Here is an 18,099-nt window from a genome sequence, read left to right on the forward strand (position 1 = left end):
GGCCAGCATTGCCCTGATACCAAAACCATACAAAGATATCATAAAAAAAGAAAATTACAGGCTAATATCACTGATGAACATAGATGCAAAAATCCTCAACAAAATGTAGCAAACTGAATTCAACAGTACATTAAAAGGATCATACACACTAATCACAAGCAATGAAATTGAAACTGTGATAAAAAATCTTCCAACAAACAAAAGCCTAGGAACAGATGGCTTCACAGGCGAATTCTATCAAATATTTCGAGAAGAGCTAACACCTATCCTTCTCAAACTCTTCCAAAATATAGCAGAGGGAGGAACAGTCCCAAACTCATTCTACAAGGCCACCATCACCCTGATACCAAAACCAGACAAAGATGTCACAAGGAAGGAAAACTACAGGCCAATATCACTGATGAACATAGATGCAAAAATCCTCAACAAAATACTAGCAAACAGAATCCAACAGCACATTAAAAGGATCATACACCATGATCAAGTGGGGTTTATTCCAGGAATGCAAGGATTCCTCAATATACACAAGTCAATCAATGTGATACAACATATTAACAAACTGAAGGATAAAGACCATATGATCATCCCAATAGATGCAGAAAAAGCTTTCGACAAAATTCAACACCCATTTATGATAAAAGCCTTCCAGAAAGTAGGCATAGAGGGAACTTACCTCAACATAATAAAGGCCATATATGACAAACCCACAGCCAACATCATTCTCAATGGTGAAAAACTGAAACCATTTCCACCAAGATCAGGAACAAGATAAGGTTACCCACTCTCACCGCTATTAGTCAACATAGTGTTGGAAGTTTTAGCCACAGCAATCATAGAAGAAAAAGAAATCAAAGGAATCCAAACTGGAAAAGAAGAAGTAAAGCTGTCACTGTTTGCAGATGACAGGATACATAGAGAATCCTAAAGATGCTACCAGAAAACTACTAGAGCTAATCAATGAATTTCACAAAGTAGCAGGATACAAAATGAATGCACAGAAATCTCATATTCCTATACACTAATGATGAAAAATCTGAAAGAGAAATTAAGGAAACACTCCCATTTACCATTTCAACAAAAAGAATAAAATACCTAGGAATTAATCTACCTAAGGAGACAAAAGACCTGTACAGAAAACTATAAGACACTGATGAAAGAAATTAAAGATGATATAAACAGATGGAGAGATATACCATGCTCTTGGATTGGAAGAATCAACATTGTGAAAATGACTATACTACCCAAAGCAATCTACAGATTCAATGTAATCCCTATCAAACTACCAATGGCATTTTTCAGAGAACTAGAACAAAAATTTTCACAATTTGTATGGAAACACAAAAGACCCCAAATAGCCAAAGCAGTCTTGAGAAAGAAAAACGGAGCTGGAGGAAACACGCTCCCTGACTTCAGACTATACTACAAAGCTACAGTAATCAAGACAGTATGATACTGGCACAAAAACAGAAATATGGATCAATGAAACAGGATAGAAAGCCCAGAGACAAACCCATGCACATATGGTCACCTTATCTTTGATAAAGGAGGAAAGAATATACAATGGAGAAAAGGCAGTCTCTTCAACAAGTGGTGCTGGGAAAACTAGACAGCTACACGTAAACGAATGAAATTAGAACACTCCGTAACACCATACAGAAAACTAAACTCAAAATGGATTAAAGACCTAAATGTAAGGCCAGACACTATAAAACTCTTAGAGGAAAACATAGGCAGAACACTCTATGACATAAATCACAGCAAGATCCTTTTTGACCAACCTCCTAGAGAAATGGAAATAAAAACAAAAATAAACAAATGGGACCTAATGAAACTCAAAAGCTTTTGCACAGCAAGAGAGACCATAAACAAGACGAAAAGACAGCCCTCAGAATGGGAGAAAACATTTGCAAATGAAGCAACTGACAAAGGATTAATCTCCAAAATATACAAGCAGCTCATGCAGCTCCAATATCGAAAAAACCAACAACCCAATCCAAAAATGGGCAGAAGACCTAAATAGACATTTCTCCAAAGACATACAGATTGCCAACAAACACATGAAAGGATGCTCAACATCACTAATCATTAGAGAAATGCAAATCAAAACTACAATGAGGTATCACCTCACACCAGTCAGAATGGCCATCATCAAAAAATCTACAACAATAAATGCTGGAGAGGGTGTAGAGAAAAAGGAACCCTCTTGCACTGTTGGTGGGAATGTAAACTGATACAGCCACTATGGAGAACAGTATGGAGGCTCCTTAAGAAACTAAAAGTAGAATTACCATACGACACAGCAATCCCACTACTGGGCATATACTCTGAGAAAACCATAAATCAAAAGACACATGTACCCCAATGTTCACTGCAGCACTATTTACAATTGCCAGGACATGGAAGCAACCTAACTGTCCACTGACAGATGAATGGATAAAGAAGATGTGGCCCATACATACAATGGAATATTACTCAGCCATAAAACGAAACAAAAATGAGTTATTTGTAGTGAGGTGGATGGACCTAGAGTCTGTCATACAGAGTGAAGTAAGCCAGAAAGAGAAAAACAAATACTGTGCTAACACATATATATGGAATGTAAAAAAAAAAATGATTCTGAAGAACCTAGGGGCAGACACGAAAAAAGACACAGACGTAGAGAATGGAATTGAGGACACGGGGAGGGGGAAGGGTAAGCTGGGAAGAAGTGAAAGAGTGGCACTGACATATATACACTACCAAATGTAAAACAGATAGCTAGTGGGAAGCAGCTGCATAGCACAGGGAGATCAGCTCGGTGCTTTGTGACCACCTAGAGGGTTGGGATAAGGAGGATGGGAGGGAGATGCAACAGGGAAGGGATATGGGGATATATGTATACGTATAGCTGATTCATTTTGTTATAGAGCAGAAAGTAACACAACATTGTAAAGCAATTATACTCCAATAAAGATTAAAAAAAAAAAAAAGAAAATGGAGAAAAAAACAGTTAAAAAAAAAAAAGGATCATACACCATGATCAAGTGAGATTTATCCCAGGGACACAAGTATGGTTCAATATCTGCAAATCAATCAATGTGATATACCACGTTAACACATTAAAGAATAAAAATCATATTATCATCTCAATAGATGTGGAAAAAGCTTTTGAAAAAATTCAACATCAATTTATGATAAAAACTCTCAATAAAGTGAGTAGAGAGGGAACATACCTCAACATAATAAAGGTCATATATGACAAGTCCACAGCTAACAACATACTGAATGGTGAAATATTGAAAGCATTTCTCTAAGATCAGGAACAAGAGAAGAATGCCCACTCTGTACACTTTTATTCAACATAGTATTGGAAGTCTTAGCCACAGCAATTAGGCAAGAAAAAGAAATAAAAGTATCCAAATTAGAGAGGAAGAAGTAAAACTGTCAGTGTTTACAGGTGACATGACACTATACATAGAAAATTCTAAAGATGCCAGCAAAAAACTACTAGAGCTCATCAATGAATTCGGTAAGGCTGCAGGATACAAAATTAATAAACAGAAATCTGCTGCATTTCTATATGCTAACAATGAACTATTAGAAAGAGAAATTAAGAACATAATCCCATTAGAATCACATCAAAAAGAATAAAATATCTAGAAATAAATGTAACTAAGGAGGTAAAAGAACTTTACTCAGAAAACTATAAGACACTGATGAAATGGACTGTATAAGAAAGCTGGGTTTCAGTGCTTTATGATCTGGTCCAAACATCCACTGCAAGAACCTTTTGTCAGCCTCATTCCCCACTTATTTATAAAATTTATGAAATGATTCTTTCAGTTTTGATCAAGGAGCACATGTTATAGGTTAATCCCTCTTTATGTACAAGGTGTGGGAGAGGAATTTGTTTTAGAGTCAGCACATTAATTAATTTCCCATAAGGATGTACTTTAGTCTACTCCCATATCCTGAAGTTGCTGATCCCATGCTTGAATTTCTCTGTGCTCTCCTGTTGACTTGGGATTGTGGCTTTTCCCTGCTGGTTCCTTCATCATAAAAATTCTCCCATGAGTTTCTCAAAACTTCTGATCTACTAGTAGTGACCTTTCTATTTTCCTGCAGTACTGGGGATTTATTCTTTCTTCTAAATTAATCTTGTCACAATAATGGGATTTTGAGATGAATGGAAAATTAATGGCTATTATCAGCCTGCCATTTGGATTCAGAAGTTCAGGGTTATCTTAAATAAAAGTTAAAAAAATTTTTACAAGGTCTTCCCTATCTTCTAATCACAGTCACATTGTAAGCAACCTAAAATATTCAGGAGCATTTTTAGATTAAAAGTATTTGAAGGTCAATTTAAATTTTGTCACCATGGTACCTGTCAATTGCTTGAAGATCATTGGCTGGATTCCATGTAGGATCAAATAATACAACCACATTGGCACCAACAAAATTAAGGCCTAGTCCACCAGCCCTGGAGTAAACAGAATAGAGCACATTAAGACAGCAAAAATAAATTTTGCTCTCTAACTCAATTATGCCAGGTTTCTATAACCAAATCAACACAATATTACATTAACATTATAAAAGTAAGGTGATTAAAACACAAATATGTCACAAGTAAAGTGGCTATGGAACAATTTTTTTTGTACCACTCTAGAATATCCCTAAGAAATTTGAGCATTAGAGACCATGTAAGTAGGTTGTGCTGGTTTTTACATTTTTTTGGATACTCAAATACTATTCTCGAAGATTTTCCTAACATAAGTTTTAAAAACTGCTAGTATACTCCAGCTAAATAAATATACACACTTAAAAAAATGCACTCCTCCTTATTCCTCCCACTAAGTGCAGCTAAAAACCCTGGGCATTATATATAAAATAAAACACAAGATTATGAAAGGTAGAGAGAACACAGATTGGCTAGAGACCACAAAACCTAAGGAATGACATGGCAGTGAGTTCCCTGGCTTCATTTTTGCCTAATATATCCCAGATTGGGTTCTGGAGAAGCCAGTGAACTGGAAATGCCAGCAGCCAACAGTCACAGACCAAAAAAGCCCCAAGAAAAGCCTTCTTCCTTTAGCCAAAGAATCAGGAAAGATACAGAGTTTTAAGACCGAAAAATGTTAGATAATAAACAGTCTATTCTTACAAACACCAAAGAAAAAAAATTTGTGGCCCAACCCTAACCTGGTCAGCAAAGGCTAAGTGAGGAGACTAAATTCCCACCTTTGACAGTAATGAGGTACCTCTCATTCTCACTCGGGTGGTGTCAGAGAAGACTGATTGAGGAGCCGGAACTTTTCATTTCTGCCCAGCTATAACCAGGCCCCTCTGTAGTGTGGGTGGAAGCCATGGAGAAATAGCAGTGAAGTGCCTCAAACTCAGGATGTCAACAGAGGCCAAGCAAGAGACACGGATTTCCAGCCCATGTGGCTGGCATGGTGTCTGGGTAAAACAGAAGTTTTAAATAAGATACAGAGTTTCATAACATAATACTCAAAATGTCGAGCATACAATAAAAAATTACTAGTCCTTCCAAGGTCTAGGAAAATCTCAATTTCTATAAGAAAAGACAATTAGCATACGACAACACTGCAAAGAATCAGATGGAATTATCTGACAAGGATTTTAATGCAGCCACAATAAAAATGCTTCAAAAAACAATTACAAATATGCTTGAAACAATTTAAAAATAGAAAGTCTCAGCAAAGAAAGAGAGGATACCAAATGAAAATTTTAGAATTGAAAAATAACTGAATTACAAAACTTGCTGGATGGACTTGATAGTACAGTGGAGATGACAAATGACAGAATCAATAAACATAAGAGCACGTCAATATTATTGATATTTACCCAATCTGAACAACAGAAAGAAAATATACTGAAAAAAAAAATAACACTCTTAGAGGCCTGAGGGACAGTAACAGAAGAGCTAACACTTCTATCATTGTAGTCCTGTGAGAAAAGAGTGAGACTGAAAAAATATTGAAAGAAATATAGCTGAAAAATTCCCAAATTTGGGAAAAGAGATAAACTTATAGAATGCAAAAAGTTGCATGAACTCCCAAAATGATAAACCCAAAGAAACCTATGCTAAAATACAGCATAATTAAACTTCTGCAAACAAACGATAAAGAAAAACTCTTGAAAGCAGTCAGAGAGAAATGATACACAACTTTTAAGGAAACATCAAATGACAGTGGATTTCTCATTAGAAACCAAGGTGGCCAGGAGGAAGCAGTGCATTTTCAAGTGCTAAAAGAACTATCAACCCAGAATTCTATATCCAGCAAGAATATCCTTCAGGAATGAAAGGGGAATCATGACATTCTCAGATTAAGGAAAACTAAGAGAATTTGTCGCCCACAGACTTAGAGGAAAGATATAATAAAACAACTAAAAAGCCAACCAATATCCAGTCCTGTCAAATTTACCTCAAAAATGTTTTTTTCATGAGTCCTTTCTCCATTCCTATTTTCACTTGCCCTAGGTCAAGCTTTTATGTCACACCTGTATGTATTACTTCAGTGGCTTCCTGTCTTCCCTTACCTCAGACCTTAAATCCATTCCCACATTACATAAAATAATTCTAAGCACAGAATATAGAAAACTAAGTATGCCATTCCTCTGTTTAAAACCCCTCAATTCTTTGGAAAGCCAAAGCTTTATCTTCACTTAATTGACCTGTGGTTAAAATATACAGTGAAAAGAAGCCACGAAAGATACATGTATATTTTGACAGTTTTTAAAATATGATATTGCTTAATGGATTTGATAGATTCATTTTTCTATCAGTCACAACATGTCAGAATACAAATAATTCATTTTGGAATGAAGTTTATTTCTAAAGATATCTTTTCTAAATGTATCTTTTAGCAAAACTGAATATATAAAATGTTTGTCTACTGAGTTAAAGATTTCAGCTGCCTGCATAGCTTATTAGATTTTACCTAAAAATAACTGTTATCTTCTCATGTTTTGAATTTTCTGGGTCTAAACACCGTACATTTAATAATTATTTTATTATATAATAATGATAAAATTTTGTATTTTTTAAAGGAGAGGTAAAATTAAAATCCAATAATAAAATCATTTTCTTCATTTTCTTCGTTTTTCTAATCTCAACCTTCAAAGCTTTCACTGAGGCTTTCTCTTGCTGATTTTCCCTTTTCAGATGCTTAGACCATCACGTAACTCACACTTAGATAATGCTTTACACTAGATACTAACCATCCAGGGAGGGAAAATGTTAATAATCTTCTCTTATACAGTTTCTATCAAAATAGAAAAAAATTAACATTTATTGAGCATCTACTATATACCAGGAATGGTGCAAGATATTTTCATATATCTTATTCTTTCATCCTCAACACAGCTCTATGAGTTAACTATTATTCTCATTTTACAGATGAGAAAATTGAGAATCTGAAATACTGAGTTAGCTCAAGGTCTCTGAGGTGGCCAGTGTCTGGATTCAAACCCAAGTATCCTGACTTGTTCAATATTCAATAGAAATTGAATTTTCTCCTTTGGAAAATTACTTATTAGAGGCAACAGCATAAAGATGTCACAGAGACTTGAACTCAAAGAAAGAAGTTAGGTGGGATAAAGAGGAAGTTTGGGAAAGGATTTAAAAAATGGGTAAATTACAGGAGTGGGTGGGATTTAGATACCCAACAAGTAGAAGAGAAGTTAGAAGTTTATCTGTCTATTATGGTGATGGGGAAAATTCTGAAGGAACAAGGTTCATAAGATTATACAATTAGACTAGTTATGTGAAAAATCAACCAGTTATAATCAAAATAAAATTGGAAATCAAGAAGTATTTTCTAACACTTAACACCAAAAGTAAGTCTAGTCAACTGTTCAGTTAGCTTCTTGTCAGTAAGATATGCATGAATTTATTTCAGATGCCCTAAATGAGTCACAGGAAGGTCACCACTTGAGGTAACAATCTTCAAAGATATTCTGAAGTTACAACTTAAGACTGTCCGAGTTAAAGAAGAGGCAATGTTTCTTTTAAAGAAAAAATAATCTCTAAACTCTATCTCTAGAGATGAGATGATTCTCTATTTGACAATAATACAACTCAGACTCATAAATTTTCAAACCTCTCACTCCTCTCATATGGATAACAGCAAAGGCTTACTCCTTAAGCAATAAAATATTTAGAATATAGCCCTCTTCAAGCTGAGGAATGGTATTAAGATAGATTGCTAATAAACATGCAGGCTATTCATTCCTTAGGTCTTCCACATTCTATTTTGTATCAATAAATATGTAAAAAATTGTATTTTAACCATATCTTAATGTTCCACAAAAAAATTCTGTCAATGAATTAAATTTTACTGTTATGTATTAACTATTATAAAAGGTGGAATGAAGTAGTCACTTGAACAAATACTTCTGAGAAACCTAAATATAAGAGATACAATGTTCGTAGATAGGAAGGTTCAATGGCATTAAAATGTCACTTTTCTCCAAAGTCATTTATAAATTCAGTGATTCCAATAAAAATCCCAACCCAAGGAAAAATGCCAGATAACTCTTCCTTAATTAACTGAATGAGATGATTATGGAAAGTGAAGCTTTAAGGTGTTGACATTTCAGAATAAAGATAATTCAGAGAACAAGGGCTTAAAAAAAAAAAAGACTAAAAATCAGGTATTTAAAATAAAATAATAACATCGGAAAATGACATTTTTCAGAATACAGAGCAAAAAAGATAAAAATATGAAGTAAGAGTCCAAGTTCAGAGGTTTAATGAATCATTGTAGGGGAATTCCCTGGCGGTTCAGTGGTTAGGACTCCAAGCTTTCACAGCCAAGGGCCCGGGTTCGATCCCTGGTCAGGGAACTAAGATCCCACGAGCTGCATAGTGCGGCTGGAAAAAAAAAAAGAATCATTGTAGGAGCCCTAAAATCAGATAACCTAGCGTCTGAGAGAAATACCAAAGGAAATGGAAGAGAAGCCATTGTCAAAGAAATAATCAAAGAGAATTTTCCAGAGTTGAAAAATACAAGCCCTCAGATTATGCCCAGCAAAATAAATGAACAAAAACCCAGATCAAGACTCAAATATCATTGTGAAATTTCAGAATACAACAGATGAAGAGAAACTCTTGTGAATTCACAAAGAGGAAGGAGAATCAGATTGGCATTAGACAAAAATTCACCAACACTAAATACCAGAAAACAATGTTGTAATACCACAAAGATCTGAGAGGAAATTAGTTTCAATCTAGAATTCTACAGTTGGCCAAAGTAGCAAGTGAGAGAGCACATAAAAGACATTTGCTGATATTCAAAGATAACATAAAATTTACTTTCTATATATTCTGGCATACAAAGTTATTTGTTAAAATAGCTGACAGACGATATGGACAGGTGACAAAAGTAGAAGGAAGGGTGGATGTGTGCTAATGCTAATACCACACATTACAAGTACTTAAAAGATATTGTAGGAAGTTGCTGGACTAAAAATCAAAGATTGAAGTATATTATTTCAGGTTAAAAAAGTAATTTATAGACAAATAATAAAAATAAAAATAGTAAAGACTGTGTGGAAAATGGGGAGGGAGGAGTGTAAGTAAACTAAATCCTCCTCTGACATAACAAAGAGTCCAAGCTGTTTAAAGCTGATAAACTAAAAGATAATGAAGAATTAGGATTCTGGCAAAAATGATGGACTGAGCCATTGTGAAACTCTTTTGTTTCAACACCTAGAAATTAAATATAAATTTTTGCAAAACAAGGAAAACAGAACAAAAACTGAGCATATGTCTTTTGAAAAACATAGCTAAAGAACGGATTTATTATGTCTTGTAAGGTTCTTTATGTAACAAATGTAAGGACTTAGGTAACAAATCACTCTGAATTCAGTCATAGGAAAACAGGAATCCAAAACTCCTCTTGTCCTGGTTGGGATGCCTAACAAAGAAGTCAAAGTAAAATCACAGTAACGGAGAACTCCTACAACCAGTCTCCAAAGTATTTCCACAGAGGAAAGAAGCCCCACTGAAGATAAGCTCAAAATAAAAAATTACAAAATGTGTGAAGAAACCATCTACCATAAGCAAAAGCCAGAGGGAAGAACAAATAGAAGGATTAGCACCCCCCAAGCACAGGAGTTAATAGAGCAAAAATGCCATTCAAAAAGATATTTTAAAAAATGACTAAAATTACTAAAGAAATAAAAGCTAGAAACCATAAAAAACAAAATATATGTAAAACTGATCAGCTAGATTTGAAACATATAAATAAGACTTTTTAAAAAATTGAATATATTCCTATGCTATACATTGCATTGCCATGACTTCTTTATTTTGTACCTTGCAAACCCCTTCACCTATCTCACCCCTTCCCCCCTGGTAACCACTAGCTTGTTCTCTGTATCTATGAGTCTGTTTCTGTTTTGCTATGTTTGTTCTTTTGCTTTGTTTTTTAGATACCACGTGTAAGTGAAATCATATGGTACTAGTCTTTCTCCATCTTATTTCACTTAGATTATTATTTCCATGTTGTCACAAACAGCAAGACTTCATTCTTTTTATGGCTAAGTAATATTCCATTGTGTATATATATGTGTGTGTGTAATCTTTATCCACTTCATTTATCAATGGACACTTAGGTTGCTTCCATATCTTGGCTATTCTAAATACTGCTGCAATGAACACTGAGATACATATATCTATTCAAATTAGTGTTTTGCATTTCTTCAGATAAATGACTAGAAGTGGAATTGCTAGATTGTATGATAGTTCTATTTTTAATTTTTTGAGGAACCTCCATACTGGTTTCCATAGTAACTGTATCAGTTTACATTCCCACCAACAGTGCACAATGGTTCCCTTCTCCCCACATCCTCACCAACACTTGTTATTTCTTGTCTTTTTGATAATAGCCATTCTGACAGACATGAGGTGATAATCTCTTTTTTGTTTGATCTGCATTTCCCTGAAGATTAGTGATGTTAAGCACCTTTTCATGTGCCTGTTGGACATCTGTATGTCTTCTTTGAAAATATGTCTACTCAGGTCCTCTGCTGATTTCTTAATTGGATTGTTTTTTTGATATTGAGTTTTATGAGTTCCTTATATATTTTGAATATTAACCCCTTATTGAACATACCATTTACAGTTATCTTCTCCTATTCAGTAGGTTGCCTTTTCATTTCACTGATGGTTTCCTTCACTGTGCCAAAGCTCTTTAGTTTGATGTAGTCACATTTGTTTATTCTTGCTCTTGTTGTCCTTGCCCAGACAGATCCAAAAAATATTACTAAGATCAATGTCCAATAGCATACTGCTTATATTTTCTTCCAGGAGTTTCATGGTTTCAGGTCTAACATTAGAAGTTTAATCCACTTTGAGCTTATTTTTGCATGTGGGGTTAGAAAACGGTCTACTTTCATTCTTTTACATGTGTCTGTCCAATTTTCTCAATATCATTTTTGAAGAGACTATCTTTTCCCCACTGTATATTCTTGGCTCCTTTGTCATAGATTAACTGACCATGTAAGTGTGGGTTTATTTCTGGGCTCTCTACTCTGTTCCATTGATCCATGTGTCTGGTTTTGTACCAGTACCATATTGTCTGATTATTATAGCTTTGTATACCACACATTTGATTTTGAAATCAGGAAGCATGACACCCCTAGCTTTGTTCTTCTTTCTCAAGCTGCTTTGGCTATTTGGGATTTTTGTGGTTCCATACAAATTTTAGGACTATCTATTCTGTGAAAAATGCCCTGGGTATTTTGATAGGGACTGTATTGAATATGAAGATTGCTTTGCGTTATATGGACATTTTAACAATGTTAATTCTTCCAATCCATTAACATGGTATATCTTTCCATTTATTTGTGTTGTCTTCAATTTCTTTCATATTTGTGTTATAGTTTTCAGTGTACATGTCTTTCACCTCCTTAGTTAAAATTATTCCTAGGTATTATATTCTTTTTGATGCAATTGTAAATAAAATTGTTTCCTTAATTTCTCTGATAGTTCATTATTTGGTATAGTAATGCAACAGATTTCTGTATGTTAATTTTGTGTCCTGCAACTTTACTGAATTTATTTATTAGTTCTAATAGGTTTTTGGTAATGTCTTTAGGGTTTTCTATATGTAGAATCATGATATCTGCAAATACTGACAATTTTGCTTCTTCTGTTCCAATTTGTATGCCTTTTAATCTTCCTTATCTGATTACTGTGGCTAGGAATCATTGTACCATGTTAAATAGAACTGGTGAGAACTGGGCATCCTTCTTTTGTTCCTCACCTTATAGGAAAAGTTTTCAGCTTTTTACCATTGAGTATATTATTAGCTGTGGGTTTTTCATATATGGCCTTTATTATGTTGAGGTATGTTCCCTGTATACCCACTTTGTTGAGAGTTTTTATGGTAAATGGATGTTGAATTTTGTCAAACTTTTTCTTCATCTATTGAGATGACCATATGATTTTTATTCTTCAATGTGTTAATGTGGTATATCACATTGATTGATTTGTGGGTATTACTTTAAAAAAACATTATTTAAAAAATAAGAATGCTTATGTGTGTCTTATAAAACTTAGCTCAAGACAGGATTCTATGTCATTTAATACTTTGTATTTAAGGACTCATATGTGAAATTACTTCTTGAATTCATTCACAGGAAAATGGAAATCTAGAGCTTCTCTGCTTGGGCCTTAGTTGCAAGAATTCAAGAATTTTAGTGCTCAACAGTTAAGTAGCTCACTCATCATATATAACACTTGATTCCTCATTTTAAGTAATTTTTTTTTCTTTTTTCTTTTTTAATTTTTTTTTGACCACACCGTGCAGCTTGTGGGACCTTAGTTCCCTGACCAGGGATTGAAACCAGGCCATGACAATGAAAGTGCCGAGTCCTAACCACTGGACTGCCAGAGAATTCCCAAAGTAATTTTTATTTTGACTTAGTTTTTCATTTTTTGTATTTTACATGTTTATTTTAAAAGTCCCTTGAGATTACTTTCTAAAATATACAAACAGCTTATACAGCTCAATATCAAAAAACAACCCAATCAAAAAATGGGCAGAAGATCTATACAGACATTTCTCCAAAGAAGACATACAGATGGCCAACAGTCACATGAAAAAATGCTCAACATCACTAATTATTAGAGAAATGCAAATCAAAACTACAATGAAGTATCACCTCACTCCAGTCAGAATGGCCATCATCAAAAAGTCTACAAATAATAAATGCTGGAGAGGGTGTGGAAAAAAGGGAACCCTCCTACACTGTTGGTGGGAATGTAAATTGGTACAGCCACTATGGAAAACAGTATGAGGTTCCTCAAAAAACTAAAATAGAGCTACCATATGATCCTGCAATCTCACTCCTGGGCATATATCCAGAGGAAACTATAATTTGAAAAGATACATGCACCCCAGTGTTCACTGCAGCACTATTTACAATAACCAAGAAATGGAAGCAGCTTAAATGTCCATCAACAGATAAATGGATAAAGATGTGGTATATATATATATATAATATACACACACACAGTGGAATATTACTCAGCGATAAAAAAGAATGAAATACTGCCATTTGCAGCAACATGGATGGACCTTGACATTATCATACTAAGTGAAGTAAGCCAGACAGAGAAAGATAAACATCGTATGATATCACTTACATGTGGAATCTAGAAAAAAAAAAAAAAAAAGTTACAAATGAACTTTCCAAAACAGAAAGAGACTCACAGACAAAGGGAGGGGAGGGATATATTAAGATGATGGGATTAACATATATACACTACTAGAGATAGACACATAACCAACTGGGATCTACTGTATAGCACAGGGAACTATACTCAGTATTTTGTAATAACCTATAAGGGAAAAGAATCTGAAAAAGAATATATATATATATATATATATATATACACACACACACACACACACACACACATATATATGTATATATATATAAAACTGAATCACTGTGCTATACACCTGAAACTAACACAAATGACATTGTAAGTCAACTATACTTCAATTTAAAATAAATAAATAAATAAATAAAAGTCCTTTGAAATTCTTTTTGAAAGATAGTGGAAGCACATCTATAAAATACTTATTAGATGCTGAAAGTTACAGATTTGTTACCCCCCAAAAGGGATTAATCTTAGGTGTTTATATCAAATCTTTCTCTAAAGTGAGTGTATTTCATAAAAAGTTTATTGAGAGATTCATAAATAGGTGTTAGAATTGATTTAACTTTTATAAAACCTATAAATGTTGAGCTGCTCTGCTTGAGACCAGGTAGAGACAGAGGAGGGAAACTCCTGGCCCACTAAGCACTGTGGGTTCTCAAGGGCTCCTTGATCACAGTTCAAAAACCACTGCTACCTATCATTCTCAGCTATTTGATTAATAACTTGATTATCCAATTAAGTCTGACTGCTCTAACCACAAGACATGAGTCAAAACAGTACAGAAAATTTCTGAGGAAACATCCATTTTTTGGATTTTTAAAAAATAAAGCCAGACATATAAAGAGAATTCAGTGATAAGGGAACTGAGAGAAAAGTTTAAATAAAACTCAAGATATTGTTATTTCAGTCAAAATTAACAGCATTTTTTTTGCTTCTTCTTAAAGCTAAATGAAACAAAGCAATACAAGCGTAACCACTGAAAATCCAGTACTAGTTTAAAGATTACCTTAAATCTTAAAAGCAATTAGATAAAAATCAAGTTATCAAATTTTATTTTCTTACATTGTGGAGACAAGGCAAATGTTAACATCTTGTGTACTGTTGAACTCTTTCACAATCTTGATTCTTTCCTCTGATTTTGTATTTCCATCAAGTCGTCGGTAATCAAGCCCAGATGCCATACAGTATTGCTGCAGCACATCGAGCAACTAGAGAAAAGATACAGAGACGTGCAAAGACAAATTCATGGTTTAATAAGTTTCATACCATTATAGAGATGAGCTTTACTAAGTATTAATATTGCTGGTCACAATTTCTTATAATTACAAGAGCAACAAATATTTTTCTAATTGCTGACTCATATATATCTTCCCATTATACTGCAACTGACTTTAGTGTTCAGCAAGCTTTGTTTTAAAAAAAAGAAAAATCAATCTTTCAGGGGAAAAAAAATCAATTTTTAGTTTTTTAAACTAAAACGGAATAAAAAGAAAAGTATTGGCTAACTCACTTATGTAAATATATTACATTATTTTTGCTATTTTCCACATTCTAAAATTACTTAAATGTCTTAAAGAACACTTTAATTATTAACAAAAACATCAACAGAGAATTAGAAATTTATCTTTGAGTTTGCTATTTGACAGTAAGCAACTCTGATACAATTGAAATTTTAGTATCTGTTTTAAAAGTTCTTCCTTCATTACCATTTCCTACAGAAGATACATAAGATAGTAAATGTGGCTGGATGCTGTTTTTTTTTTTTTTTTTTTTCCACACACACACACTGTATTTTATTTTTACAAGAGATAAATAGACTGACACCAAGCATTGTACATGGATGACCACAACAAAAGCAACAATGATTGCAATTACCAAACATGAAACACACTCATACTATGTCATAATATTGACATTCAGTCCAGTAATCCTCCACTGTAACAGCTCCTTTACTTTGCAGTGAAAATTGATTTGTATATTCTTTGCCTCTGAGTCCCTGTGGGATTTTTTTTTTTTTAATTCAGACAGAAAGTCACAAAAATTATACTCATCCTCATCAGTTCACTCAGTCCCATGTAATTAATTTTTTTTTCATCTTGATCTTTTGTTAGCACTTTTATGAGTTCATCAGTTTTTCATTAGAGTTCTGAAAATGCTTATTCATTCAGTTCAGCAGTACATTCAGTTACCAGAAACATGTATTTGTCAGAGTCTTTTCCATGAATTTCTTAAAGATGAAACCCTTTTATAGGAACATATTTGCAAAAGCATCAGAGTACACCCAGAACTGTCTGTAAATGACAAAAGACTTAAAAATGACCACAGTTAAAAATTTGATGAAACTTCATAATAATGCAGTTGACAAGAAAATTAGTTATTTCTGAAATATACATTTTAAGGTAATAACTAGGATTATGACTTATAACATTATACCAGAACATATAAGATTTTTAGAAATTTCATGTAATATCTGAAACATTTATATTAACATATTTCCATACAAATAACCCAATGAAAGTTTAGTATTAGTTGTTTTGTTTTTTTATACTGGAAGTTCTTATTAGGCATCAATTTTATACACATCAGTGTATACATGTCAATCCCAATCGCCCAATTCAGCACAACACCATCCCCACCCCACCACAGTTTTTCCCCCTTGGTGTCCATATGTCCATTCTCTACATCTGTGTCTCAACTTCTGACCTGCAAACCGGCTCATCTGTACCATTTTTCTAGGTTCCACATACATGCGTTAATATACGATATTTGTTTTTCTCTTTCTGACTTACTTCACTCTGTATGACAGTCTCTAGATCCATCCACGTCTCAACAAATGACTCAATTTCGTTCCTTTTTATGGCTGAGTAATATTCCATTGTATATATGTACCACCACTTCTTTATCCATTCGTCTGCTGGTGGGCATTTAGGTTGCTTCCATGACCTGGCTATTGTAAATAGTGCTGCAATGAACATTCAGGTGCATGTGTCTTTTTGAATTATGGTTTTCTCTGGGTATATGCCCAATAGTGGGATTGCTGGGTCATATGGTAATTCTATTTTTAGTTTTTTAAGGAACCTCCATATTGTTCTCCATAGTGGCTGTATCAATTTACATTCCCACCAACAGTGCAAGAGGGTTCCCTTTACTCCACACCTTCTCCAGCATTTGTTGTTTGTAGATTTTCTGATGATGCCCATTCTAACTGGCGAGAGGTGATACCTCATTGTAGTTTTGATTTGCATTTCTCTAATAATTAGTGATGTTGAGCATCTTTTCATGTGCTTTGTGGCCGTCTGTATGTCTTCTTTGGAGAAATGTCTATTTAGGTCTTCTGCCCATTTTTGGATTGGGGTGTTTGTTTCTTTAATATTGAGCTAAATGAGCTGTTTATATATTTTGGAGATTAATCCTTTGTCCGTTGATTCGTTTGCAAATATCTTCTACCATTCTGAGGGTTGTCTTTTCATCTTGTTTATGGTTTCCTTTGCTGTGCAAAAGTTTTGAAGTTTCATTAGGTCCCATTTGTTTATTTTTGTTTTTATTTCCATTACTCTAGGAGGTGGATCAAGAAAGATCTTGCTGTGATTTACATCAAAAGAGTGTTCTTCCGATGTTTTCCTCTAAGAGTTTTATAGTGTCCAGTCATAAATTTAGGTCTCAAATCCATTTTGAGTTTATTTTTGTGTATGGTATTAGAGAGTGTTCTATTTCCATTCTTTTACATGTAGCTGTCCAGTTTTCCCAGCACCACTTATTGAAGAGACTGTCTTTTCTCCATTGTATATCTTTGCCTCCTTTGTCATAGATTAGTTGACCATAGGTGCGTGGGTTAATCTCTGGGCTTTCTATCTTGTTCCATTGATCTATGTTTCTGTTTTTGTGCCAGTACCATATTGTCTTGATTACTGTAGCTTTGTAGTATAGTCTGAAGTCAGGGAGTCTGATTCCTCCAGCTCCTTTTTTTTCCCTCAAGACTGCTTTCGCTATTCGGGGTCTTTTGTGTCTCCATACAAATTTTAAGATGATTTGTTCTAGTTCCGTAAAAAATGCCATTGGTAATTTGATAGGGATTGCATTGACTCTGTAGATTGCTTTGGGTAGTATAGTCATTTTCACAATGTTGATTCTTCCAATCTAAGAACATGGTATATCTCTCCATCTGTTGGTATCATCTTTAATTTCTTTCATCAGTGTCTTATAGTTTTCTGCATACAGGTCTTTTGTCTCCCTAGGTAGGTTTATTCCTAGGTATTTTATTCTTTTTGTTGCAATGGTAAATGGGAGTGTTTCCATAATTTCTCTTTCAGATTTTTCATCATTAGTGTATAGGAATGCAAGAGATTGCTAGGCATTAATTTTGTATCCTGCAACTTTACCATATTCATTAATTAGCTCTAGCAGTTTTCTGGTGGCAGTTT

At 34.0% G+C, this 18,099-nt stretch overlaps 1 protein-coding gene across 9 annotated transcripts in view; it reads right to left on the reverse strand.

Moving 5' to 3' along the window:
• ERCC6L2 (ERCC excision repair 6 like 2) overlaps positions 1 to 18,099 on the reverse strand; it is a gene marked incomplete at its 3' end in the record, with an annotated part of 192,154 nt that overhangs the window by 98,951 nt on the left and 75,104 nt on the right. For 8 of the 9 annotated variants that reach the window (XM_082401105.1, XM_082401106.1, XM_082401108.1 and 5 more), the window contains 2 exons: positions 14,741 to 14,886; positions 4,364 to 4,459 (listed from right to left, as the gene is read on the reverse strand). In XM_082401105.1, coding sequence (XP_082257231.1) covers positions 4,364 to 4,459; positions 14,741 to 14,886 — 242 coding nt within the window. Of the gene's footprint in view, positions 1 to 4,363; positions 4,460 to 14,736; positions 14,887 to 18,099 lie in introns of those variants that run through there. The other variant, XM_082401110.1, reaches the window with a different exon arrangement.

The sequence above is a fragment of the Balaenoptera borealis genome, assembly GCF_965194805.1.
Source record: "Balaenoptera borealis genome assembly, chromosome: 8".
Classification (NCBI taxonomy): Eukaryota; Metazoa; Chordata; class Mammalia; order Artiodactyla; family Balaenopteridae; genus Balaenoptera; species Balaenoptera borealis.